The 26,549-nt window shown below is 44.1% G+C and overlaps 1 protein-coding gene across 1 annotated transcript in view; it reads right to left on the bottom strand.

The window, feature by feature from the left end:
• The window catches only part of LOC126191751 (cadherin-89D), a 410,787-nt gene that overhangs the window by 129,088 nt on the left and 255,150 nt on the right, over nucleotides 1-26,549 (bottom strand). Inside the window, exons 7-8 of the mRNA XM_049932553.1 lie at nucleotides 23,911-24,039; nucleotides 3,522-3,902 (exon numbers count right to left, since the gene is read on the bottom strand). Of these exons, the coding sequence (XP_049788510.1) occupies nucleotides 3,522-3,902; nucleotides 23,911-24,039 (510 nt within the window). The remainder of the gene's footprint in view (nucleotides 1-3,521; nucleotides 3,903-23,910; nucleotides 24,040-26,549) is intronic.

Here is a 26,549-nt window from a genome sequence, read left to right on the forward strand (position 1 = left end):
TGTTCGACTGCTGCCCTGGCCAGCACATTCTCCAGATCTCTCACCAAATGAAAACGTCTGGTCAATGGTGGCCGAGCAACTGGCTCGTCACAATACGCCAGTCACTGCGCTTGATGAACTGTGGTATCGTGTTGAAGCTACATGGGCAGCTGTCTGTACCTGTACACGCCATCCAAGTTCTGTTTGACTCAATGCCCAGGCGTATCAAGGCCGTAATTACGGCCAGAGGTGCTTGTCCTGGGTACTGATTTCTCAGGATCTATGCACCCAAACTGTGTGAAAATGTAATCACATGTCAGTTCTAGTATAATATATTTGTCCAATGAATACCCGTTTATCATCTGCATTTCTTCTTGGTGTAGCAATTTTAATGGCCAGTAGTGTATTTGAGGAAAAGTTACAAGGTTTTACAAAAGCGTCTGCTGCAGTTTTTTTCTTAAATGTAACGTAGCACTGGAAAGTGTGCGGAGTGAGGGGCAGCTTATTCCCAAGACGGGTATCATCAACACAGAAGGAGTTTGTGAATGCTTTTGTGTTTTGAATGGACATAGTTAGGACACTACGAGCAGATAAGCGAGATCTTGTGTTTCGATTATGATGAGATGGCACGTAGTGGGGTGCTTGTACACTGAGGTGTCGATGGAGTACACATAGGGTAGGGTAGTGATGTAAAGTGTCTAACAGCCCCAGTCCAAACAGGAGTATGAGGCAGTAACACGGTAATACAAACGAATGTTGCAGATGTAATACACTCAATAATTCATGGTTAGTTGCAATAGTCTACTTCTCACTATTCGTGCTGTGCTGAATGACACCACAATTATAGTAGGACATGTTCTGAGACATCGAGGGATCACCAATTTAGAACTGGAGATCAGCGTGGAGTGTAAAAATCGTAGAGGGAGACCAAGAGATGAATACACTAAGCAGATTCAGAAGGATGTAGGCTGCAGTAGGTACTGGGAGATGAAGAAGCTTGCACAACATAGAGTAGCATGGAGAGCTGCATCAAACCAGTCTCAGGATGAAGACCACAACAACAACAACAACAACAACACAATGGGGGTTCGTCAGGACGAGTGATTGCACTAGTTTAAGTTTCTTTTGCTGTGGGAATATGTTGTAAAACTTGTGGAGGGCGTTGTCTAGTGTTCCAGGATGACCGGCCGGAGTGGCCGAGCGGTTCTAGGCGCTACAGTCTGGAACCGCGCGACCGCTACGGTCGCAGGTTCGAATCCTGCCTCGGCCATGGGTGTGTGTGATGTCCTTAGGTTAGTTAGGTTTCACTAGTTCTAAGTTCTAGGGGACTGATGACCTAAGATGTTAAGTCCTATAGTGCTCAGAGCCATTTGAACCATTTTGTAAATAGCCTTTCGCTCCCTGTATTTTACCCCTGCCACCTTCAGAATTTGAAAGAGAGTATTCCAGTCAACATTGTCGAAAGCTTTCTCTTACAAATGCTAGAAACGTACGTTTGCCTTTCCTTAATCTTTCTTCTAAGATAAGTCGTAGGGTCAGTATTGCCTCACGTGTTCCAACATTTCTACGGAATCCAATCTGATCTTCCCCGAGGTCAGCTTCTACCAGTTTTTCCTATCGTCTGTAAGGAATTCGCGTTAGTATTTTGCAGCTGTGACTTATTAAACTGATAGTTCGGTAATTTTCACATCTGTCAACACCTGCTTTCTTTGGGATTGGAATTATTATATTCTTCTTGAAGTCCGTTGGTATTCGCCTGTCTCGTACATCTTGCTCACCAGATGGTACAGTTTTTTCAGGTCTGTCTCTCACAAGGCCGTCAGTAGTTCTAATGGAATGTTGTCTACTCCCGGGGCCTTGTTTCGACTCAGGTCTTTCAGTGCTCTGTCAAACTCTACACGCAGTATCATATCTCCCATTTCATCTTCATCTACATCCTCTTCCATTACCATAATATTGTCCTCAAGTACATCGCTCTTGCATAGACCCTCTACATACTCCTTCCACCTTTCTGCTTTCCCTTCTTTGCTTAGAACAGAGGCATATAGGTAGTCATTTTTCCCTGGTTCTGTTTGGGAGTGGAACAGGGAGATAAGATGCTAGTTGTGGTACGAGGTACCCTCCGCCACGCAAAGTATGGTGGATTGCGGAGTATGTATGTAGATGTAGATGTAGATTTGGTGCCAATGTGACGTCATTAACCCACCTTAGCCCTCACAGGAACTTTTGAGCTCTGGTCGTTTTTTAGCATGTGTCTACGCCTTCCTGTTTCAAGCGTTGCCGATGATGACGGTGACGTAGCAGGACGCCACGCTTTCGCACCATTACAAAGGAACGTTATGGGCACCTTTGAGAGGTATTTCGAACTTTTGTGTCACAATGGTAGATACACAATGAAGGCTTTCACGACCGGATGGTACTGTTGTTGATAATTCTTCCGGGTTATATGGCCGTGGTCCATGGAATTCTTCTATTCCTAACGTTGCGTCCAATACTACGTTGGACATCCTCAGAGGTATGGCTGGTCCTGCTGAATCCTGCCGACTGACTGATAATTCTTCCGGATTATATGGCCGTGGTCCATAGAGTTCTTCTATTCCTAACGTTTCGTCCAATACTACGTTGGACATCCTCAGAGGTATGGCTGGTCCTGCTGAGTCTTGCCGACTGACTGCTAAATCTTCCGGGTTATATGGCCATGGTCCATGGAATTCTTCTATTCCTAACGTTTCGTCCAATACTACGTTGGAAATCCTCAGAGGTATGGCTGGTCCTGCTGAGTCCTGCCGACTGACTGCTAATTCTTCCAGGTTATATGGCCGTGGTCCATGGAATTCTTCTATTCCTAACGTTTCGTCCAATACTACGTTGGACATCCTCAGAGGTATGGCTGGTCCTGCTGAGTCTTGCCGACTGACTGCTAAATCTTCCGGGTTATATGGCCGTGGTCCATGGAATTCTTCTATTCCTAACATTTCGTCCAATACTACGTTGGAAATCCTCAGAGGTATGGCTGGTCCTGCTGAGTCCTGCCGACTGACTGCTAATTCTTCCGGGTTATATGGCCGTGGTCCATGGAATTCTTCTATTCCTAACGTTTCGTCCAATACTACGTTGGACATCCTCAGAGGTATGGCTGGTCCTGCTGAGTCTTGCCGACTGACTGCTAATTCTTCCGGGTTATATCGCCGTGGTCCATGGAATTATTCTATTCCTAACGTTTCGTCCAATACTACGTTGGACACCACAGAGGTATGGCTGGTCCTGCTAAGTCCAGCCGAGTCAGTCGGCAGGACTCAGCAGGACCAGCCATACCTCTGAGGATGTCCAACGTAGTACTGGACGAAATGTTAGGAATAGAAGAATTACATGGACCACGGCCATATAACCCGGAAGAATTATCAACAACAGTACAATGGTAGATAATTACTGAGTTTCAAAAAGGTGTGGATCTCATCGGGCAGACTTCTAGAGACACGTGTGTCACCACGTGTCCGAACTGGCGAATGTAATGAGGTGACTGGTTTGGGGAGGTGACTGACCTGGTCCCTGTCGGTGGCGGCGACCTGCAGCACGCTGAAGCCGTTGGGCAGGTTCTCGACGATGCTGATATTGTAGGCGTCGACCTCGAACTCGGGAAGGTTGTCGTTGAGGTCGAGCAGGGCGACCTCGGCGCGCGCGTGCGCGACGCGCAGCGGCCGGTCGGCCTGCGAGGCCTGCAGCTGCAGCACGAGCACGCCGCTGTGGCGCTCGCGGTCCAGCTCGCGCTCCAGGAACAGAGAGCCATTCTGCGCGTCCAGCAGGAACAGCCGCTGCTCGTTGCCCGACACGATGTCGTAGCGCAGCGGCGCGTTCAGCGACGCGTCCTGGTCGTACGCCTGGATCGGCGGCGAGAAGCGCAGCTCCTGGTGGATGCGCGCGCCCTGCAATCAAGCGCCGGCACGACCCACTCAGTACTGTCTCCCCAGCCGCAACTCCTCACGAGCACCAATCATCTTATCGTAAACAGACCCTCGCAGCAATGTTACTAGAATTTTTGTATGGCAGACGATGTCATAAAGTGCACCATTTTGAAAAACATACAGCTTTATAATGTGGCCAGCCATAGCTGTTGAAATTCGTGGTAAACTGAACTTGAATAAAATCGCAAACAGATGTTTAGTGATGATTTACTCACGGCTGGTTTGGCTACATCCTGTGTCTCCGTTTGCTAATCTATGTGACACTACTAACCACCGGCAATGCTGCATTAACGCAGCCAAACTGGTCGTCAATAAATCATCACGTAACAGCTGTCTGCGGTTTTATCCGGTTAAATTTACTAAAACTGTGAGAAGGAATCCTCGTGCCTTCTTCATTGTACCCATTAAATTGCAAAAACAAAATAATGGTATAATAATAGTAATAATAACCAATAAAATATATAGGCAAAATCTTTGGCATAAAAACCACAACTTTCATCAAATCGAACCTTGGTTCAACAACACAGCTTTTCTCCAATCGTAGAACTGACTTACTCAAGCCTCTGTGCAAACTAGTATATTTCAAATTACCAAATATTTCCAGAGGTAAAAGAAGTGATAATACGTAATAATAATGTCGTGTGACGAGGGCCTCCCGTCGGGTAGACCGTTCGCCTGGTGCAAGTCTTTCGATCTGACGCCACTTCGGCGAATTGCGCGTCGATGGGGATGAAATGATGATGATTAGGGCAACATAACACCCAGCATCTGAGCGGGGAAAACTCCGACCCAGCCGCGAATCGAACCCCGGCCCTTTCGATTGACATTCTGTCGCACTGACCAATCAGCTACCGGGGGCGGACCAAAAGAAGTGATAAGGGACGGATAAAGATTCTAGGTTCGAACGTGGAGCTTTACATCCATGGTATGGGACTTTACGCAGCCACCCTCCCTTTATGTGGCTAAACTGAATAGAAATAACTGTCGCTAAATTCCAGAAATTTTCCTCCATTTCACACATTACTCTTACCTCAATGCAGATACATTACAAGAGCTTCTAGTTCGGAAACTTAAAGTAGAAACAATGACCACATTGCGAACGCAAAGTACGTATCCCAGATAACACAGAACCGCCTTCGTAACATGTATCAGTTATACAATTGTCCATCTCCGAGTATGTATTGTTAATGACAGTGGCTGTCTGGGTAAGAAGTCATAAAATTCTCGATATTTTCCAGTAGACTAATTTATTTGTGCTACTACACGTTTCGGAAAACATCTTCAGGTGCGATTAGATGAAATGTGCAAATAATCTAAATATTTCACCTAACCCACATTTAGATGGAAAGCAGCTTCCGGGAAACGTAATTTGAAGGATAAATCCATGCAGTGGCGTGGGCCACACATTTTAATGCTCCATCCAACAGTTACGGTTTACGAAATAAGCAGTGAAAACCGATGGTTTATGATGATAAACTGAACCATAGCGGGGTCCCTGCTTTTACTACGAAGGCACTTCACAAAGCTAGTTACACGAGTCGTACCTCGCTAAGACCACTGCGCAACAAGAGTGACACATCATCAGAAGAGAGTACATCTTCCGGGTTCTGCTGAGGTACGAGCGTGTGAGTGCGGTGGCGTGGTGACGCCAAGCGTACTCCGAAGTTAAAGTACGAGGGACAGTATGATTCTGACGGGAGAAACGTGTAAATTGCACACAGACTCACCGTGAAATTCTGGCGGTATATACACCAAAAGCAGTGTCGCGTCGAGCTATAGTGAAACGCTGCAAACAATTTGACCAAAGCCTCACAGATGTGGGTGACGCTGATCCACGGTACATCTCAGATCTTCCACTATGAAATTTCCATCTTTTCGGCAAGTTGGAAAACATGTGAGGTAGGGAGAGGAAGAGATTTTCCAATAATGAGGACGTTCACACAGTGGTTCTCCAATGGCTCCGTGACCAAGGAACGGATTTTGTCGTCGAGAAACTAAACGAGTAGTAGAACGTTCCTCCCGTTATTTACAGAGACGAGATATCTGTGTTGAAAAATGGTGCCAAGTATTTCTGTCACTTTGAAGTGCAGCGCAGCTTGCAACAAGGGTTACTTTTCCAACCATAATCACATATAACTTACTTTAAGGTCCCATCGTAGATAAATCGTTATGTCTGGTCAATATAGGATGTCCCCTATTATGTTTTAAAGCATTACTGTCAGATGATTGTAGGGGTGCACGGTTTAGTACCCTGATGCAGTACGCTTGCAGCTGGACATGCATCGTGTAGCATCAAACGATAAAATCATCGAACGAGTTCCAACTATTTAAGTAAATTATTGCTTTCCAGTAAAGAACGTGCAAAGCACAAATAACGTCAACCGGTGGCATGAAGTCCATTGCCGACAGTGACAATTCTTAGTGGAATTCTCTAGTCTGTGAGAATATTCCTATTTAAAGTGCGCTGTTGTTATGAACTCATCAGTAACTTCTTATAAATTTGAACATTGTAAATTAGTGTCCTACAGCTACTTTCTGTATCACACATTTCGTCATAATCACGTCCTTCACCAGTAAAATACGGTCGATTTTGGTTTTACATCTCTGGAAGTCGATAACTTTCGTGCCGAAGGAACTGTGCACAATATTTTCTACCCAGAAGACTACTAAATCGTGAAAAACTTTCTGCGTTTCGCTGACAACTAAGAGAGATGTAAACTTCGAGGATTATATATTGAAAGCCATAGTTTGACTAATAAACAGCAAACCACATTTCGTTGCCAACATCTGATGCTTATATAATGCCCTATTAAAATATAAACATCCTATTAAAATACACTCCTCGAAATTGAAATAAGAACACCGTGAATTCATTGTCCCAGGAAGGGGAAACTTTATTGACACATTCCTGGGGTCAGATACATCACATGATCACACTGACAGAACCACAGGCACATAGACACAGGCAACAGAGCATGCACAATGTCGGCACTAGTACAGTGTATATCCACCTTTCGCAGCAATGCAGGCTGCTATTCTCCCATGGAGACGATCGTAGAGATGCTGGATGTAGTCCTGTGGAACGGCTTGCCATGCCATTTCCACCTGGCGCCTCAGTTGGACCAGCGTTCGTGCTGGACGTGCAGACCGCGTGAGACGACGCTTCATCCAGTCCCAAACATGCTCAATGGGGGACAGATCCGGAGATCTTGCTGGCCAGGGTAGTTGACTTACACCTTCTAGAGCACGTTGGGTGGCACGGGATACATGCGGACGTGCATTGTCCTGTTGGAACAGCAAGTTCCCTTGCCGGTCTAGGAATGGTAGAACGATGGGTTCGATGACGGTTTGGATGTACCGTGCACTATTCAGTGTCCCCTCGACGATCACCAGTGGTGTACGGCCAGTGTAGGAGATCGCTCCCCACACCATGATGCCGGGTGTTGGCCCTGTGTGCCTCGACGACCATCATTGGCACCAAGGCAGAAGCGACTCTCATCGCTGAAGACGACACGTCTCCATTCGTCCCTCCATTCACGCCTGTCGCGACACCACTGGAGGCGGGCTGCACGATGTTGGGGCGTGAGCGGAAGACGGCCTAACGGTGTGCGGGACCGTAGCCCAGCTTCATGGAGACGGTTGCGAATGGTCCTCGCCGATACCCCAGGAGCAACAGTGTCCCTAATTTGCTGGGAAGTGGCGGTGCGGTCCCCTACGGCACTGCGTAGGATCCTACGGTCTTGGCGTGCATCCGTGCGCCGCTGCGGTCCGGTCCCAGGTCGACGGGCACGTGCACCTTCCGCCGACCGCTGGCGACAACATCGATGTACTGTGGAGACCTCACGCCCCACGTGTTGAGCAATTCGGCGGTACGTCCACCCGGCCTCCCGCATGCCCACTATACGCCCTCGCTCAAAGTCCGTCAACTGCACATACGGTTCACGTCCACACTGTTGCGGCATGCTACCAGTGTTAAAGACTGCGATGGAGCTCCGTATGCCACGGCAAACTGGCTGACACTGACGGCGGCGGTGCACAAATGCTGCGCAGCTAGCGCCATTCGACGGCCAACACCGCGGTTCCTGGTGTGTCCGCTGTGCCGTGCGTGTGATCATTGCTTGTACAGCCCTCTCGCAGTGTCCGGAGCAAGTATGGTGGGTCTGACACACCGGTGTCAATGTGTTCTTTTTTCCATTTCCAGGAGTGTACAAACATTCCTTTTCAAGAGGTGAAGACGCTGTATTTTGTGGAAGTACTGCAAACATAAATGGCTTATTTGTTCTTTTTGTTTTTATTAATAATTAGTAAACATCTGTACTGTCTGTATTACCTATTTTCATGAACAGTTCTGGACGAATCTCATATAAAGCTGGGGTACGTCTAGCAGACTAGTATTAAAGAACTGTGATGAATCAGAAAGTCGGATGTCTTATAGTTATCACCTTTCGCCTTCCTTAACTTTACTCCTATTACTTTTTTGTTTTAGTTGTAATATTTATTTTGGTAATGTTTTTGGGAGAAATACAAAGACGTGTGCTATTGCATCTTCACCGAATCCGCAACTGATTCGGCTTTTCGACTGCCGTGTCTTCCGTATGTACGAAAGTTGGGCCTCTTTCCGATTACCTTCATAACGGAAAGCAAACCGCTGTTCATGTGTGTTTTAGTATCACACTGCTTTCATAACGAAAACACCTGTTCCAGCCCTGAGGACACTGCCTCACTGTTTGTCTTAGGAGACATGCGGCGATCTGCAGACTTTGTAGTTCTCGAAAGCTAAGACAACGCAGTATCCCTATTCTACGTGTTCTTTAAGTCCTTGAAAAAACCTGTCTCGTTCCATTTTTCTTCAACCCTGGATTCTAAAATATAATCTTTATGCTGTGTCTCGTGGTCCTTGACACAAACGAAATTTCAGAGACCAGTTTGGCTCATAAGGTCCCACTTCGTAAACATCGTCTTAACAGCACGCGGATGTGCCAAAGAACTGTGAACGACGGAACGTGTCTTGTTGACGCACCATTAATGTGAGACTAGGATGCAAATATGGGACACGGCAATAATTCTGCCGACCGCAGGTACCATACTTCCGTGACTAAAAAGAAACTTAGTAGCTGGCAAGTCAAGCGACCGTTAAACATTTAAGTGTGGCTTCTACTACATTCAGTTATTCAGTAACAAAAATCCTTTCCTATTGCATTGAAACAGGCAGGCGTGATGCTTTTCTTTCTTTCTCAAAAGTGTAGCATATACAGGGTGTTACAAAAAGGTACGGCCAAACTTTTAGGAAACATTCCTGACACACTAATAAAGAAAAGATGTTATGTGGACATGTGTCCGGAAACGCTTAATTTCCATGGTAGAGCTCATTTTAGTTTCGTCAATATGTTCTTCCACCTACGTTCAATGGAGCACGTTATCATGATTTCATACGGGATACTCTACCTGTGCTGCTAGAACATGTCCCTTTACAAGTACGACACAACATGTGGTTCATGCACGATGGAGCTCCTGTACATTTCAGTCGAAGTGTTCGTACGCTTCTCAACAACAGATTCGGTGACCGATGGATTGGTAGAGGCGGACCAATTCCATGGCCTCCACGCTCTCCTGACCTCAACCCTCTTGACTTTCATTTATGGGGGCATTTGAAAGCTCTTGTCTACGCAACCCCGGTACCAAATGTAGAGACTCTTTGTGCTCGTATTGTGGACGACTGTGATACAATACGCCATTCTCCAGGACTGCATCAGCGCATCAGGGATTCCATGCGTCGGAGGGTGGATGCATGTATCCTCGCTAACGGAGGACATTTTCAACATTTCCTGTAACAAAGTGTTTGAAGTCACGCTGGTACGTTCTGTTGCTGTGTGTTTCCATTCCATGATCAATGTGATTTGAAGAGAAGTAATAAAATGAGCTCTAACATGGAAAGTAAGCGTTTCCGGACACATGTCCACATAACATATTTTCTTTCTTTGTGTATGAGGAATGTTTCCTGAAAGTTTGGCCGTACCTTTTTGTAACACCCTGTATAGGAGTTTCGCTAATTAAATTGCGAACAAAGTTCTGTATAATGAAAGGTTCATATTCAGCTCGACTGGAAATGTGGATCCTTCCCAAATGCTATCTTTCGCATATATGTTCTTATCGTTGCAAGTTAAATTTTTTCCATTTGCTGTCATAAGGTCAACGCATCAGCCTATTTACTCGAATCTTTATTTATTTTTCGAACAATTTGTTTTTCACAACCATACATTCTTGTAGTATTGACCTTCGGAGCAGAATTTCTCGCCTTTTTTAGAAACAGACAAGCAGCGTTTTCCTGGTGCCACTGTACTGTACTGTTTGCCTCTGACGGAGATAAACACAACGACAGTGTGAACTTACTAGAAGAAGCTTGAAAAAAAACTACAATCAGACCAAAGTAATATAAAATGATCGTATTAGAAAACTATTTCTTCTGCGCTGGTGTTTCCAGTCACATAAAACGTTTTTAAAACGCCACTGCTTTAACAGCCAAAGATAATGATGTTTTCCAAAAAATTATTGAGAAAATATAGTAGAACTTACCAATGAAGCTGAGTTTTTGTATTTGGGGCAACTGAAAATAAAAATCTCTTGGAGTGCTTTTGGTAAATTAAACGACGTTTTTATCACTAAGATCACAAATTGTCTGGAAAGGAAAGTTTATCAGATTTTGACTTTAGGCAGAAACATACAGACTTTTAGTTCAGAAACGTCTGAGTTTACAGTTATCAATTTCGATTTGTAACAGAGATGTATAGACTTTTAGTTCAGAAAATGTTGAGTAACGAGTGTCTCTCAGCGAGGTAATAGAGACATGCACATTGGAATCACCATGAGAGACGGGAATACAATCCACTGCATCAGGGTATGGACTGGAGTGGGAGATGTACCTATGGTCTGGAATGAAAGTTAAAATGAGGATGGCGAACTATTTAAGAGGCAGATGGACTAAGGAAGGTCTTTAGTGGATCGCGGTAGATGATAAGCCGGCGAATAGCGTGTGGCATGTTGAACCCATGGCCTTAGGGTGGCATCTTTGACTACTAATTAAAACGTCCTGGGTTCCGGGTTCGAACCTAGCAACAGCCTGTAAAAATCATCACGAATGGTGACTGAAGACTTCCAGCATCAGAAGTCACCCTCGCCTTGCCAAAAGCATTCTCAAGGGGGTTCAGGTATTGCTCTTGCCCATGGGTTGGTAACTTGCCCCTAAAAGGAGAAAGAATCACCAGTGATGAACAGCATGAGGATGCAGAAGGCAACGCAAACCACTGCATTAAATACATATAAGGTGTATCCACAGGACTTCTGGCCTGTAACTGAAAAAAGGGTTATGATGACTTCTCCATTGGCAAAAGATTTTGGATTAGTTCCACATTCGGATCTGTGGGAGGAGACTGCCAAGGGGCAGGTGATAATGAGAAAAAGATGGAATAACCAATGAAGGAATAATGTTCTTTGAGCTGGAGCATGGAATTGCAGGAGTCCGGACGTAGTAAGATTGCTAGAAAACCTGAAAAGGGAAATGCCAAGGCTCAGTCTAGATCAGGGGTGGCCAAGAATTTGGTTAGCGTACCGTGCCCAGGCCCGAGTGTAGTAGCACTCAGCCTGTCTGACACATTTGCCTTGCCCCACCTCCACGCCACGCTGTCTGAGCGTGAGGAGGGGGAGGAGGGGAAAACTGCGAACGTGCCGCATTTAAATGGCGTGCTGCCGCGCAGTATCGACTTGGTTTCTCAAAAGTATAGATCAAAAGCGAAACAAATTTCCGGTGTTATTTATTTTTGCCACGCTGAAGACGTAATATAACTTTTATCTGGTACAAATTGTCAGCATACGGACAGACACAAGGAATTCCAAAGATTTTCGTAGTGAGGTTGCCACATAATTGTGACTTATTTTGTTTCATAATCGAAAAATGACCTACCACGCACATAAAATGGTCGAGATATTGTAACACTTTTGCAACCTCATTATGGAGACCTGAACACACTTGAGAAAGGCAAAGTAGATGTCCTGGAAATTTTTAGCGTTAAAGAGATTTGTCTTTAAAACGGAATTTTCTTCCAGTTAATTACATCTGCTCATGTACAGGGGCGCTCTGAACTGAAACAGCGAACTGTCTCGAAAACAGCTCGAAAACAGATGTAAGATTGGCAGAAAGTCAATGACAACACCTTTCAGTCATTTGAGTTTCCAAATTCTTATTTATTGATCAACCGACTTGACCGTATATTATGCCATCTGCAGACCCCTGTGTACAGACAACAATTGTGACAGTATGAAATACATAAAAAAGGTGGACAGTGCAAGTCTAATTGGTCGAGCGGTTCTAAGCGCTTCAGTCCAGAACCACGCGGCTGCTACGGTCGCAAGTTCAAATCCTGCCTCGGGCATGGATGTGTGTGATGTCCTTAGGTTAGTTAGGTTTAAGTAGTTCTAAGTCTAGGGGACTGATGACCTCAGATGTTAAGTCCCATAGTGCTTAGAGCCATTTAGTTATTGCTGTTTAGTATATGAAACATGATGATACACATAGTTGTGGGCTTGACCTCCAGTAAGTGGTTTATGTTTTACTAGTATATTACAACATATAATTAACTGTTTTACCTTCAGTTTTTACTCATCTGTTTATTACTATAATTGTTTTGCTCCATGTGGGACGGGCACTGACATTAGCATTACACCGTGCTTATCTACGGATAACATGCAATATTGACCTCCGTTTAGTAGGTTCATTTTTAAGATTATGTGGCATATATAGTTTGTTCCCTAGTTTATATTAATACAGTGTGCAACTGTTCTCTTATTTCCTTAATTTATCTTTAACTTCTGTGTTACTCCCTGTACAGTTTGGTACTGTTATATGTTACTGTATATTACCAATGTATATAAGATTTCACTGGCCCTTTTTGTTATGTATTTTATACTGTTACCATTGTTGTCTGTACACAGGGGCATGCAGACGGCGTAACATACGGTCAAACTTGTTGCTCAACAAATATCAGTTTGGAAATTTATATAGCTGAAAAATGTTCTGACTTGACATTCTGTAACGAACAGCTGAGGTCCAGCAACCATCTGTATAAGGATGGACGTACAGATAATGGACGTAAGACTGTCAGTTTTCTCAAAACGTTTACGAGACTATTCAGCAATCCTTTCAAGTCACAATGAATTTGTCAAACCTTGCGTTTTCTTCAGCGCCCCTGAGATTGATAAATTGGAATGTGTTTGTCAGATTGTGTCCTTTCTACAACATGATTTTCTTTTTAAGTGCATACCGTCAAATCAGAAAGAAGTGGTTTTTCAAGTTGCAAAGTCTCTTGTGGCTGGTGTACAGTCAAGTCCTCTTAAAATGCGAGGTTGGCAAACCATTCGGGATGATCTAATTTTCATTCCTGTACTATTTTTTCTTTCATGAAGTCGACAATAGCAAGTTTTAAATCGAAAAATCGTTCTAGGCATGTTCTGTGAGTGAACCAAAGTACTTTTCATTGGTAAATAGCGTCACCATACCCTTTTTTCAGCTCCATCGAAAACTGTTATAACTGACATTGGAATAACGCGTGTAACTTCAGAAGTTTTCTTAATCCTCCCGTCAATTTTTACACTTGCTCCATCCCTGAAAATTAACAGAAAGTGCTTCTTGATGCACAGAACAATGAACTCGATCTGTCGATCACGATAATTTTTTACTCTTTTATTGTCAATTAAATCTTTAAATTCTTTCTGCATGCTACTGTAATGCCGTTTCATAGCAAATTTGCAGTACCTGTTGCTTGTGTGGCTGCATAATATATACTGAGAATTCTCATAGCTCTCTTCTGTCATGCAATTCATTTAAATGGCTTGTGACAACAGGTCGCTAGCCCCCGTTTTTTTTTTTTTTTTTTTTTTTTTTTTTGACCTGTGGCCGCCCTTCAGGTCACGAACACACGAACAAATAGCGATGGGCAAACAGCTCTTACACCACGATTCTGCCAACTGAAAAAAGTTGTGCCGTCCGAAAAATGCCACACCGCAATATACAATGTAATGTTGCGCTGTTGCGTGAACTTCCGAGCAGGACGGAGTAAAGCCAAGGCAGGCTGGACTTAAGCTCACCCGCGGGCCGCACATCCCGCTCGCGTGAAGTCTGGCAGTGGCCGGCCCCGGTCTAACTAGGGTGGTAGTCAGTGAAGTAAAATAGAAGGAAGATAAGGAATTCTTGTCAGACGAGTAAAGGGTAACATCAGCAGCGGAATAAAATGGTATAACGGGAGTAGCATTCGTTATGAGTAGCAAAGTTGGGCGAAGAGTGAGATACAGTGAACAATTCAGTGGTAGGATCGCTCTCATCAGATTCTAAATGGAACTAGGGCGCACAGTGATAGTTCAGGTATACATGCCGACGACGCAACAGAAAATGAAGAGACAGGGAGATTATATGAGGATACTGAACCAGTGTGAGTGTTGTGTCTGTTCTGATATGGGCATATTAAACTGCTATTCACTGTAGCTACGTTACAGGGGTAGATCTGTCCGATTGTTGTGATGAGCACTCTTCATATGTGTATACTAGCTGATACAATGTTAATTTACAATGTGAACGACGATTTCACACATTTGGATGACGTTTAATGTTCATCGAGCTGTACATGTGCAAAAAGGTTGAACTGTGAACGCTGTGAAGCGCAAGTACGTAATTTATTGGTGATAGTGAGTATCCCACTGGCTCGGCGATTAGACACAGCAATGTCTATCATAGTTGGTCTGAAGACATGTCCGAAAGAACAGATACCACCTTCATATAGTTAAGGCTAACCGGCCATTGACCTTCTTCTTCTGTGCTGGATGCACACGCGTTGCCCGAACTCTTACGGGACTCAGTAAGATTGTCTGCCGCGAGTAATGAGTGTATTGGTCAGGGACACAACGAATGTGGTCTGTGAACATTAAGTTGGGAATATTGGTCTCACGGGGAGCGTGCAAGGGATAAATCCCTGCAGTCGAGCTATCCTCTGTGCCCTCGGTGACTCACATGGATAGAGCGTCGGCCATGTAAGCAGGAGATCCCGAGTTCGAGTCCGGATCGGGGCACACATTTTCAACTGTCGGCGTTGATGTATATCAACGCCTGCCGACAGCTTAGGGTTTCGATTTCATTATGACTTGGTTGGGGAGGGGACCAAACAGCGAGCTCATCGGTCCCATCGGATTAGTGATGGATAGGAAAGGAAGTCGACAGTGCCCTTTCAAAGAAATCATCCCGACGCTACTTGTTTTGGCCGAAACTAATTATCATGATCACAAATAATTTTTGTGAGCTCGACTAATAAAGAATTATTTTTAAGAATCCATAACCTTTAACATTGACAGGCGGCTTATCTCTAATCTATGTCACAAAATAATAGAACTTACTTTATACACTGTATTCACAGTTCATTCCTCTGTAGGACTCAAAGTTTCTCCAAGCTCTTTTGTTTGTATACGAAAATGACTTGCCCCACATGTCAACAACCACCTACTGATTACTTTGACTAACGTCACTTCGTACAATATTTGATCTATGCTACTATTTACATGTTGTCCTTCTGTGTCAATTACGTCTTCCTATGGATTCTGCTTGATTGACCGTGTTCGCAGTTGTGAGAGTTGTCGAGTTAACTTAAGCACCGCAATACATATTTCAGTACAACCGTATGCCTCAAGCCGTATTTTATTTTTATATTTCTCATATAAATGGGAAAAGTGATGGACGAGTAAGGAAACGTCAGAAAGGCTATCCCACAGTTAGATATGATAATAATAGGAAGTTATCACAATAGCCTTATAATGGAAATGAGCGTTTGGCGTCATTGGCCGGGAGGCCTCTTACGGGACAGGTTCAAAAATGGTTCAAATGGCTCTGAGCACTATGGGACTCAACTGCTGAGATCATTAGTCCCCTAGAACTTAGAACTAGTTAAACCTAACTAACCTAAGGACATCACAAACATCCATGCCCGAGGCAGGATTCGAACCTGCGACCGTAGCGGTCTTGCGGTTCCAGACTGCAGCGCCTTTAACCGCACGGCCACTTCGGCCGGCACGGGACAGGTCCGGCCGCCTTGGTGCAGGTCTTATTACATTCGACGCCACAATGGGCGACCTGCGCGCCGGATGAGGATGAAATGATGATGAAGACAACACCCAGTCCCTGAGCGGAGAAAATCCCCGACCCAGCCGGGAATCGAACCCAGGCCCGTAGGACGGCAATCAGTCACGCTGGGCACTCAGCTATCGGGGCGGACAGCCTTATGATGAATATTAATAACTGATGGGGAATCCAGTTACTGACCTTCAACTGATTGTTTCTTTGTAACGTTGTGACCAGTGGTGAGAAGAGAGGTGGCTGTATGTCAGTTAGAGATACAGCTCAAGATGGTCTGGCCATCCCCTGCAGAAACTGCCGCCTTTCGTCATAGCGGAACATGGGAATATGGGGACAGGTTGCAACTCCACTGAGTTAACTGTGGTCTTGTGAAACAGACACTTATCCTGCTGTCGCGGAAGGCTACAGGCTTGAAGGGATGTAGCTGGTCCTTAAAAATGCTCACGTAGTCCACTCTCGTCATGGTGTCTTGGATCACAGCCACAGATCCAATGAAAGTCCAGGTGAATATTCCCCAGAGCACAATACTGCCCCGCCGGATTCTATCCGGGGAACGGTGTATGTTCCGAGCAGCCGTTCGCCACCATTCGGACACAACCATCGGCGTGATGTAACAAAAAGATCGACACGTTTCCATTGATCCACGGTCCAATCTCGATGATACCAAGCGCAGTGCTGTAGAAATTAACAATGTCATTGGGTGAATATCGGGGAAAACAGAGGTCGTCACTAATGTCATGTTTGCTCATGTGCCGTGAGCTCCGAACACTGGTCCTTGCACACCAGCGTTGCACTCTGTCATCAGATCTGCCACATATCATCAACTATCCTGCTTTACAGAGCAGTCGAACCTTCGATCTCATCCAGCATAATAGCAATATTACAGGTATATCATCAGCTACTGTCCACTTTCTGCGTTTTTTATCCATTGAAGACGAGCAGCTTTATGTGCCGTTGTGAGCAATGGTATTTTGCGATTTTCCTGACTCTAAACGTCCATTATTTGTAGTTCCACTCGCAACAGTCACTCGGAAACTGGTTGAAATTAACCTGCATTCACTGACAACAGCACTTCCTGTGGGGTTTAAAACCGACTGTCACCGACAATGGGGACACTAGTTTGCAGTTCCTGTCGGTTAGGACCTTTTTTTACGACCACTGCTCTTACCCCGTGTCACATGCCTGTGAATGGTACACGCGGTAATTCCGCTGGACAATCCGCATTGATACACCAACAAATCGCGCAACCTCATTCATGGCACGGTCTTGGGAAACGTTCAGATACGATAGCTCATTTCTGCCGTCGCGTCACGTCTCTACTTTAAACCTCACAACTAGCTGGCACTTCATTTAAACGACTTACGTCAGCGGTGGAGCTTAGTACTAGTCCTCCATCAACTACAGCGCTCCAAAGCGACCGGTATACTCTTTTAAGCTTACAAGCTGAACAGGCGAAATATTGTTACGCGCCTCCTGCTAGATGCACAGAAGTAAGAACACATTTTTTTTGAGTTTACTTCGATCTTCCTCGAATGACAAGGGTTCATTGTCTGCGGTTGCTAATCTGTACCAGAAATGTTAGGATATTCTTGAGGTTCGGGAATAATAGCGACAAACGCTTGTACTAGTGTCGCCATCGTAAGATATAGAAGGTATGTGGGGTGGAACTAACAGTCATCACACTTTACGGTGTTTGTTGGAAGAATCTGCTTTCACCGTCTGAGTGGCCTGCAGACGACGGAGGAGAACATTTGGGGAGTGACCGGTCCCGCCGTCCTTAGCCCGCCTCCGCCTGTGCTAACATCACAGTGCGTGACACAGAGGCGGGTTGGTGGGGTTTCTGCATGAAGAGGGGAGACGAGAGCACAGGAGAAAGCAATTAGTGGGTCCTGACCGCGGCCATCTGGCACCGAGACCACACGTCATGTCGACACGGAGCGGCTGTCTCTTGTCAAGAGAAGCCAAGTACTTGCGCAGTGCTCTTGCGTGCTGTACTGAATACACAGTTGACTATGCAATCGCGCGTTGCCAGCTAGACCGTTTTGCTTTGTCGCGCAGTACGCTCAACGCAAACTTGTGTAAGGTGTGCTTCTGCACTTCAAATAATCAGTCGAACCTGCTATGACGCTTTCGGTGAGGTAGACTGGAATTGTTTGTGAACCTGATGTCTCTGCACAAATACTGGAGACGGGGAAATGAAATAGCAATTTCGATTTGATAGATTTCATTATGGTGTCTAACTTAAACAAGAAAGCGGTCGTTCGTCGGAGGCCAAGAACATCGATACCCAAGACTGCGAAACGTTGGAGGATTTTTGTCTTTGAATACAAAGGCATAACATGAAACTAGGAAACACTAAAAATAAAAAGTAAAGAAAGTAAGTTAATGATAAACTCTTAACCCGCAGAAGGGACAGCGTAGTTGGACATTCGCAAAAAGTTCGTTTATCATGCTTGTCATGCACGTCTAAATTACCTACACCAGCAGTTAAGTAATTTTCTTTTCAGTTTTCTCTTCAAGAAGGTTTTCTCTCTCAGTCAGTTTTACATTGTTTGTACTCTTTATCTGATATAAGCGCAGACGATTTCCTGTGTTGTATATTTAGCAAGGCATCGTCACGTTTTCAATTTATTTGTAATTTAAATTACTTGTGATTCACTGTCCGCCTTTCTTTGTAAACACATCATCTGATGATGACTTGATAAGCAGGCGAAAGCGATCATGATACCACTTGTGTGACCTCGGCCTGAAATATATAACCAAAAAATTTGAAACCAAGAATAGTTATCAGGAATTAGCAGCAGAAAAGTAAAGGCAAGCTGTGAGACAAAGATTAGACAATGTAAAATACAGAACCCCTGAAGATAGACGTTAACTGTGGATATTGTATCACAGACACAGTCCTTTTGACTGTTCAGATATGTCATTAAAGCCGCCTAAAGATATAAACAACCATGCATGAACAGTGTCTATTAGATGGACGGGGTCTCACAGCCGATCAGTTCCAGTCATTCCACCAGGAAGGAGGTACGCGGCTCACGTTGTCTGTAGTTCAACCATGCCTACACGGTAAATACCGCGGTTCGATCGCGACCGCATTGTTACTTTGTGCCAGGAAGGGCTCTCAACAAGGGTTTTGTCCAGACGTCACAAAGTGAACCAAAGCGATGTTGTTCGGACATGGAGGAGATACAGAGAGACAGGAACTGTCGATGACATGCCTCGATCAGGCCGCCCAAGGGCTACTGCTGCAGTGGATGACCGCTACCTACGGATTATGGCTCGGAGGAACCGTGACAGCAACGCCACCATGTTAAATAATGCTTTTCGTGCAGCCACAGGACGTCATGTTACGACTCAAACTGTGCGCAATAGGTTGCATGATGCGCAACTTCACACCCGACGTCCATCTTTGCAACCACGACACCATGCAGCACGGTACAGATGGGCCCAACAACATGCCGAATGGATCGCTCAGGATTGGCATCATTCTCTTCACCGATGAGTGGCGCAATTTGCCTTCAAGTAGACAATCGTCGGAAACGTATTTGGAGGCAACCCGGTCAAGCTGAACGCCTTAGACAAACTGTCCAGCGAACGCAGCAAGGTGGAGGTTCCTCAATGTTTTCGGATGGCATTACGTGGGGCCGACGTAAGCCGCTGGTAGTCATGGAAGGCACCGTACGGCTTTACGATACGTGAATGCCATCCTCCGACCGATAGTGCAACACTATCGGCAGCATATTGGCGAGACATTCGTCTTCATGGACGACAATTCGCGTCCCCATCGTGCACATCTCGTGAATGACTTCCTTCCGGATAACGACATCGCTCGACTAGAATGGCGAGCATGTTCTCCAGACAGGAACCCTATCGAACATGCCTGGGATAGATTGAAAAGGGCTGTTTATGGACCAACCATTCTGAGGGATCTATGCCGATTCGCCGTTGAGGAGTGGGACAATTTGCACCAACAGTGCCTTGCTGAACTAGTGGATAGTATGCCACGACGAATACAGGGACGCATCAATGCAAGAGGACGTGCTACTTACTGGGCATTAGAGGGACTGGTGCGTACAGCAATCTGGACCACCACCTCTGAAGGTCTCGCTGTATGGTGGTACAACAGGCCGTGTGTGGTTTCATGAGCAATAAAAGGGCAGAAATGATTTTTATGTTGATCTCTATTCCAGTTTTCTGTACAGGGCCGGAACTCTCGGAACCGAGGTGAGTGAAAAACTTTTTTCGGTGCGTGCATAAAAAAATCAGTCATTTAGTTCATCAAAAAGTAAAGCATTTCTGACTAGAGAAATACCAACAGAATAATTTATTTACATAATAAAGTGACTTTCGTCAAAGAAGAAACGAAAAACTGTGTACATGTGAAACAAACAGCTTTATCCGTCTTCATGATTCCGTTTTGCGCTCCTATTTCGTTACTTCTCGTTGCTTGAAAGTCGTAATGCACCTTTTACTGCTTTTTAGAGAAAGCTGCCAAGAGGATAAGGAGTTATATCGAGGTAGAAAATTCTTGCATTTGAGTGACATGACCATTTCCCTCTTAGTCGTCCCTTACAATCTGAGAAACTTGTCGGATAAATATTTTGTGGCTGTTATTTTCGTTGTGTTCTTGAAGGATCAATTTAAGATGACGCTGAAATCTGAATCAAAAGTGAAGGACCACTTTTTTGTCACTGTTCCATTCGTCATCCATTAAACGCATGAATACCCACGGTCACAGGAGCTTGAATTAGCATTTCTCCATTGGAAAGTTTCTTTAGTAGCTAGCGAATCACTGACTACTACCATTACATAAATATAACGAGGGAACAAGATTTTTCGCGAAGAAGAGTCTAAACACCATATAAATCATCGATAGTGTCCTCCAAAAGTCGTTGAACAACATTATAGCTGGCACAGCCGATATATTAAGTCTCCATCGCGCACATTATGCGTTAAAGGTTACTTGTATCTCACCCACCCTGCCGTTAGCAGCTTCTTCGACGAAAACTACTTTGTAAAAAAAAGAGCGAGACATATTGAATGTTAAAAGTAAAGGGCAAACGATGAACAAGTTTTCAGCAGCGGCTCTGGGACGTATGATATAAGTCCCGCGTCGAAGGTGTTTCCGTGAGCAGGAACAGGTAGCAGTTAGCAGGTAGCGCAGACGGACTCACCTCACGCCGGCAGGACTTTCGCCCGGGGCGCCCGCCCGCACCCTCAAATGTCAGCGCCGTTTGTCCTTCCCTTTCACTCAGCTCTTCTCCTTGCTTTCTACGCTGGCCATCATATTTTCTCTCGGCCCAGCATTGTCTACCACTTTTAATAGCCGTTAGCTAGCAGTAAAACCGCTATTACAAGCTGCTAAGGCGAAGCAGTAGGCATGAATGAATTACTTCCTTGAACACCTTCATTAGGTTCAGTTTTGAATGTATTAAGGCGGAGTGAAAGCGTTTTCAAAGACAAAGTAATTATGCTGTTTATTCTATCGTATATGAAAGAGTCTTAATGAGCTCGATTCGCTGTTATGCTTCTTTCCTTCTTACTTAAAATATTCTCGCTGAAGTTCCTTTGTTTTCTCCCGGAAAGCCTTTTTGCACTTATAGTGCCAGTTATTTCTTCATATTGATGATGGTCGATAAGGCTCTTTAATTTAGTTGTCTCCCATAGAATGGCCTCTATAGAGCTCATTTCCTGGAGGTCTCTTTCAGGTTAGAACTAGCAGTTGTTCTTAAGTTTCATTAAGATGGAAAGCTTGAGAACACCTTTAGTCAGTAACCACAGAAACCAAAGCTAGCCAAAGAATGAAATCCATCAGTCACTCTAGAACCGTTCTTCCAAGCAGCGCGGCTTTAAAATTTCAGTTATCGCTTCCTGTAAGTCTTGCAGATTTTCTCAGACTGCTGGTAGAATTCGTGGGATTTTTAAACACCTAGATTTTGTTTTTCACCTACATATTTTCGATACAGTCTGGGCTAAAAAAATTTGTTAGGCTTTTTATATCTTAAATTAACGATTAGGCACAATGATTAACTTTCCTGGTGCGCTTGATTATTAAACCTCAGTTACTATGTTGTCTCAGTTTTGCATTCCAGGATATTGAATTTTTGTTGCACTTATTCTTGGCGGTCCTTTTTTGTAATTTATGGACTGCCTCATTAATAGAATAGACAATTAATTCCGCAAGATGGATATGTAACAGATGTCTGAATGTAACATTTTTAACTATGTTGCCGATGCGAATTGCCAATGTTTAACCACTAGTGTATCGTCTATGTGTTTTTATTTTGGGTCTAATATTTGAAATGTGTTTGGGCTGTAATGTAGCTTCTGGATAGAATGGCTTCTTGTTCCTTGTTTAGATCTTTTGTGGATCAGTTTGCTTAAATAGACCTTGTAGGGATTTGTTGAACTGTTTGTTGAGAATTGAACTACTTAATGTAGTTGAATGCACTTTCATATATAGATTTGCGAGAATATGGTGTTACGAATTGTTGCCTTGGGAGTCAGGTAAAGTGCCCACAAGAATTTCTTTAAAACTAACAAACAAAAGGCGAGAGCTGAAATTCTACGTTACAGAGGAATAGAGAGGGATTATTCGTCCTACCAAGGATAGAAATGTGATATGTACTTTATCATGTTATTTAATGCCTGCGACGGTGGGTATGTACGATACTGTTTACACAACCACAACACACAAAAAATTGTAAGTTCATCCAAAATACCAGATGCTGGCGGTTATATCTAAGTGCTCTTGGTAATTCAGACTGTTGTCAGAGACAGGAAACGATTCTAATGATCATTAACAATGCATTCATAAGGCACAATATCCATTAAGTACTTCATGGCGACACATTTATTTAGTAAGTAATTGTATTTTACTCAGCATGTTTCCATCGGATGAAATAAAGCTTAGAACCATGTCCTTTACATGCTATACGTATTTCTGCTTTGCTAATTCTGTTTCCAAGTGTTTTTCCTGTCGTACTCGGGCGACTGTTTTCACGACGTGGCAACTGTTTTTATTTTGTTTCCACTTCCGTGCGCCATCTGTCTGCGACTATTGTAAACCTTATCGTACTACAAGTCTTAATGTTCCGAATTTTCTGGGGCGTATATTGGGTACAGCCCAGAATTTGCCTAAAACAGCGTGGGAAACTGCCTAAACAACAAAGTCAGGCTGGCCCGTAGACCATACCATAGCTGAAAGCTAAGACTTTTCATGTTTTCCCGACAGATCTGTAGCAAATACACGTCTAGGGTTTGCCGCCGGATGGTATTGTGTAACTCGTACAATATTTCATCGATGCAACTGCTCGACATCATCAGGTGGTGGTAGCTGGTGCTGTCACTGCTGCAAAGCGCGCCTGATCAGCGCGAGTTACGCAACACGATCCGGTGTGCAAACCTGAGAAGCGTATTTGCAGCTGAAAGTTAAACTATACAAACAGGTCTTCGTGGCTTCATAACTGAAGAAAAGGATTGTCCACCTTTGTTTTCTCTCTCGGTCAATGTTCATACAAATACCTTCGTGCATTATAAGGAAAGATTTAGCTTTTTATCTACCTGCTGGAAAACAAAATATTTTTTCCTTGTTTTGGTTACTCGTAAGTGTTTCGGCAGGTGACCTAGTTCACTGGTCTTTTCCAGTTTTTTTTTTACGTAAAAACGTATACTGATACTTTCAATATGACTCAAATAATTGCTAAAACTACTTCCAGCCCTTAAGTGCTAAGCAGTCATCTGCAAGTCAGCAGTGAACCCCACGTAGTTCTCCTCCAGACATTTTGCTGGTGTACTTACGGTGATGGGGTAAAACTCGCTGATCTGCGTGCGGTAGACGTCACGGGTGAACTTGGGCGGCAGATCATCGTTGTCAACAACGGACACCACCAGTTGTGTGGTTGAGTTTCGCGCTGGCGTGCCGCGGTCCTGCAAAAGATACATGCACACGGTCAGGGCACGAGAATTCTCTCGTACACAGCTATCGGATTACGCAGTCTTCCCAGTTTCCGTTCGTCTCCGCCAATTTCGGTTTAAAGAGCTCTCAGGTATTCAGAACTATCTTCGGTGTTACTGTCTTCGATGTACAATATGTAGCAAAATACCAGTGACGAATTTCAAGGGTTTGTAGCTGCTTTAATGAAGTCTTGTCCGGATAAATCATCCGACGACGCCACAGGGCGCCGAATTTATAGCGACCGACTTGTGTCGTTACGCGTTCCCTTGGCAGCGAAAACGATAATCCACGGCCGCTTACCCACTCGCGAAGTCATTGGAAACCTTTGTTACCCGCAACAAAAGCAGAAGCGACCAGACAGAGGACACTACAAGGTGACTAATCTCGGCCCTTTGCTTTCAGTGTGCAGTGAGATGGGCGCAGAGGACGCAGCGCAGTTTTAGTAGCTCTTGAGACTGCTCATAAGAAAAAGCCAATCAAATTGAAAACAATATTTGTTGCCCCCTTCGGTGTAAGAAGAAAGCAGTAAAGATGTTTTCAATGTTTTCCGTAATGATAAGAAAAACATACGGCAGTAGGTTTTCCAATTACATGAGAATGTTAGGGAGTGTAGTATACACCGGGATTTTTTTTTCTCGCAGATTTGTTCATGAATGAGGGTGGACTGGAAAGGCAACAGGCTGCTACGTAGAGTAATTTCATTAAATTTTTCTGAATGATTGCATAACGTTGTGTGTCTAGTTCTAAACTTTTAAAACTGTACTGTTCAGTAGTTGTTGCTAATTGTAATACTATTTTTCAATGCATCTAGGGAGAATGGAGGAAGACAGATTAACAAACAATATCTACGCATTATTCTGAAACAGAAAAACAGTCCAAGAAAATGGGTGGGGAGTGAAGACAAAAAAAGGACTAACAACAAATGCAGACTGAACAGGAGACCTTATTCAACAGAGACAAATTCAGACTAGAAGTCAATAAATTCAAAGGTTTTCAAGTAGATGAAACAAACAGAAAAACAAGAGGAGTCAAATGATCTGACAGAGGAAAAAGAGTTTATTCTCAGAAAATGAACGAGTTTTGGAGAATGATGAACGAAAAGATAAATGAATAATTATCTCGACATGATCCTCAGATGGCCTGAAAAGGAGTAAGAAAAGGAAATAATTCTTCATTAATATTTCACCTAAAATAATTACGTATATATTTCAAGCTGAGATATGGGGAAAATATTGATACCCATTTCCTCACCCGGAAATATTTCAACTTTTTCCTTCCACTGGCATTTTCTCCCTGACGATTTTAATATTTAGTGGAACAGACGACTCATATCACAATATAACCTTCAGGTTTGGTGGTGAAACAATCTATATCCATCCGTCATGTTCCAATACATTCCTGTCTTTGTCTGGCTGCTACATGTCGCTTGCTTCAGGCCACTTCTCTGTTCGTCTCCTCCTTGTACACTGGAGCTGCTCGCCGCTGCATACTCGGTCTCCGGTAACTAGCTGATTGTGGCAACCAAGGACGTAATCATACACCTTTTTAAGGTCTCCTAGTTGCTGTCGACTTACTGTCTCGAATGTAAACAAAGACAAATGCTGATAGTGAAGCTATGCACGTCATATGAAGGGCCCCAAATGTTCAGAAAAGAGAACACATGAAACCAAAGATAAGAATACCAGTCTCCATTATATAGGAGAGAGATTTATCTGCACTTGTGACACATTAACAAATTTCTTGAGTTATATGTGAGGTGAACTGCCAGGATTGTTCAGAAACGTCACAAAATGCTTTATGAAACTGATGTGGAGAGCGCAGCGTTAAGGAAGCAGGAGGCACACGACGGAAATTGTAGGACAGGGTCCCGGGGTAGCTGCCAGGCTGTATCACGTTTGTTGCGGTGTCACGTTCGAAGGCAGCGAAAGGAGAACCGCAGCTTTCCTTGGCTTCGTTAATAGCGGCGTTGATCCTCGCGGCCGCTAGTGAATTACGTCACTGTGCAGGGCAACGAATGAGGCTCTCGGAGGATGGCAAGGACGGCAGGAACTGCGGGGTTGTCGAGCAGTGGCAGAAAATACAGCGTGGATCTCAAATTATCCTCACTCACTACAGTAAACTACTATTCTCGGCTTTTCTTTTGGAAGGAAGAGTGTACCTGACGTCTAAAACCAACGAGGAAAGCTATTTTATGAATCTACTAATTTATTTTCCACACTGGGCGCATGCAAACGTTTATAGAGTTTTTTCTTATGGTGAAACTTTCATTTTTTATTTTTTTATTCAAAACAAAGAATTTACAGGAATTAGTAAGTAACAAATCCTCCATCATAATCTTCGAATTTCTCACAAAGAATAGTTACTTTCCAGATTACATGTCTGAAGAAATACGCTGGCTTGGAATTCAAGTCACTGCAATAGACTTTCAACAGTGGAAACGGGATTCGTCGTCCTGCACACACACACACAAACACACACACAC

The sequence above is a fragment of the Schistocerca nitens genome, chromosome 1, assembly GCF_023898315.1.
Source record: "Schistocerca nitens isolate TAMUIC-IGC-003100 chromosome 1, iqSchNite1.1, whole genome shotgun sequence".
In the NCBI taxonomy this organism is placed as follows: Eukaryota; Metazoa; Arthropoda; class Insecta; order Orthoptera; family Acrididae; genus Schistocerca; species Schistocerca nitens.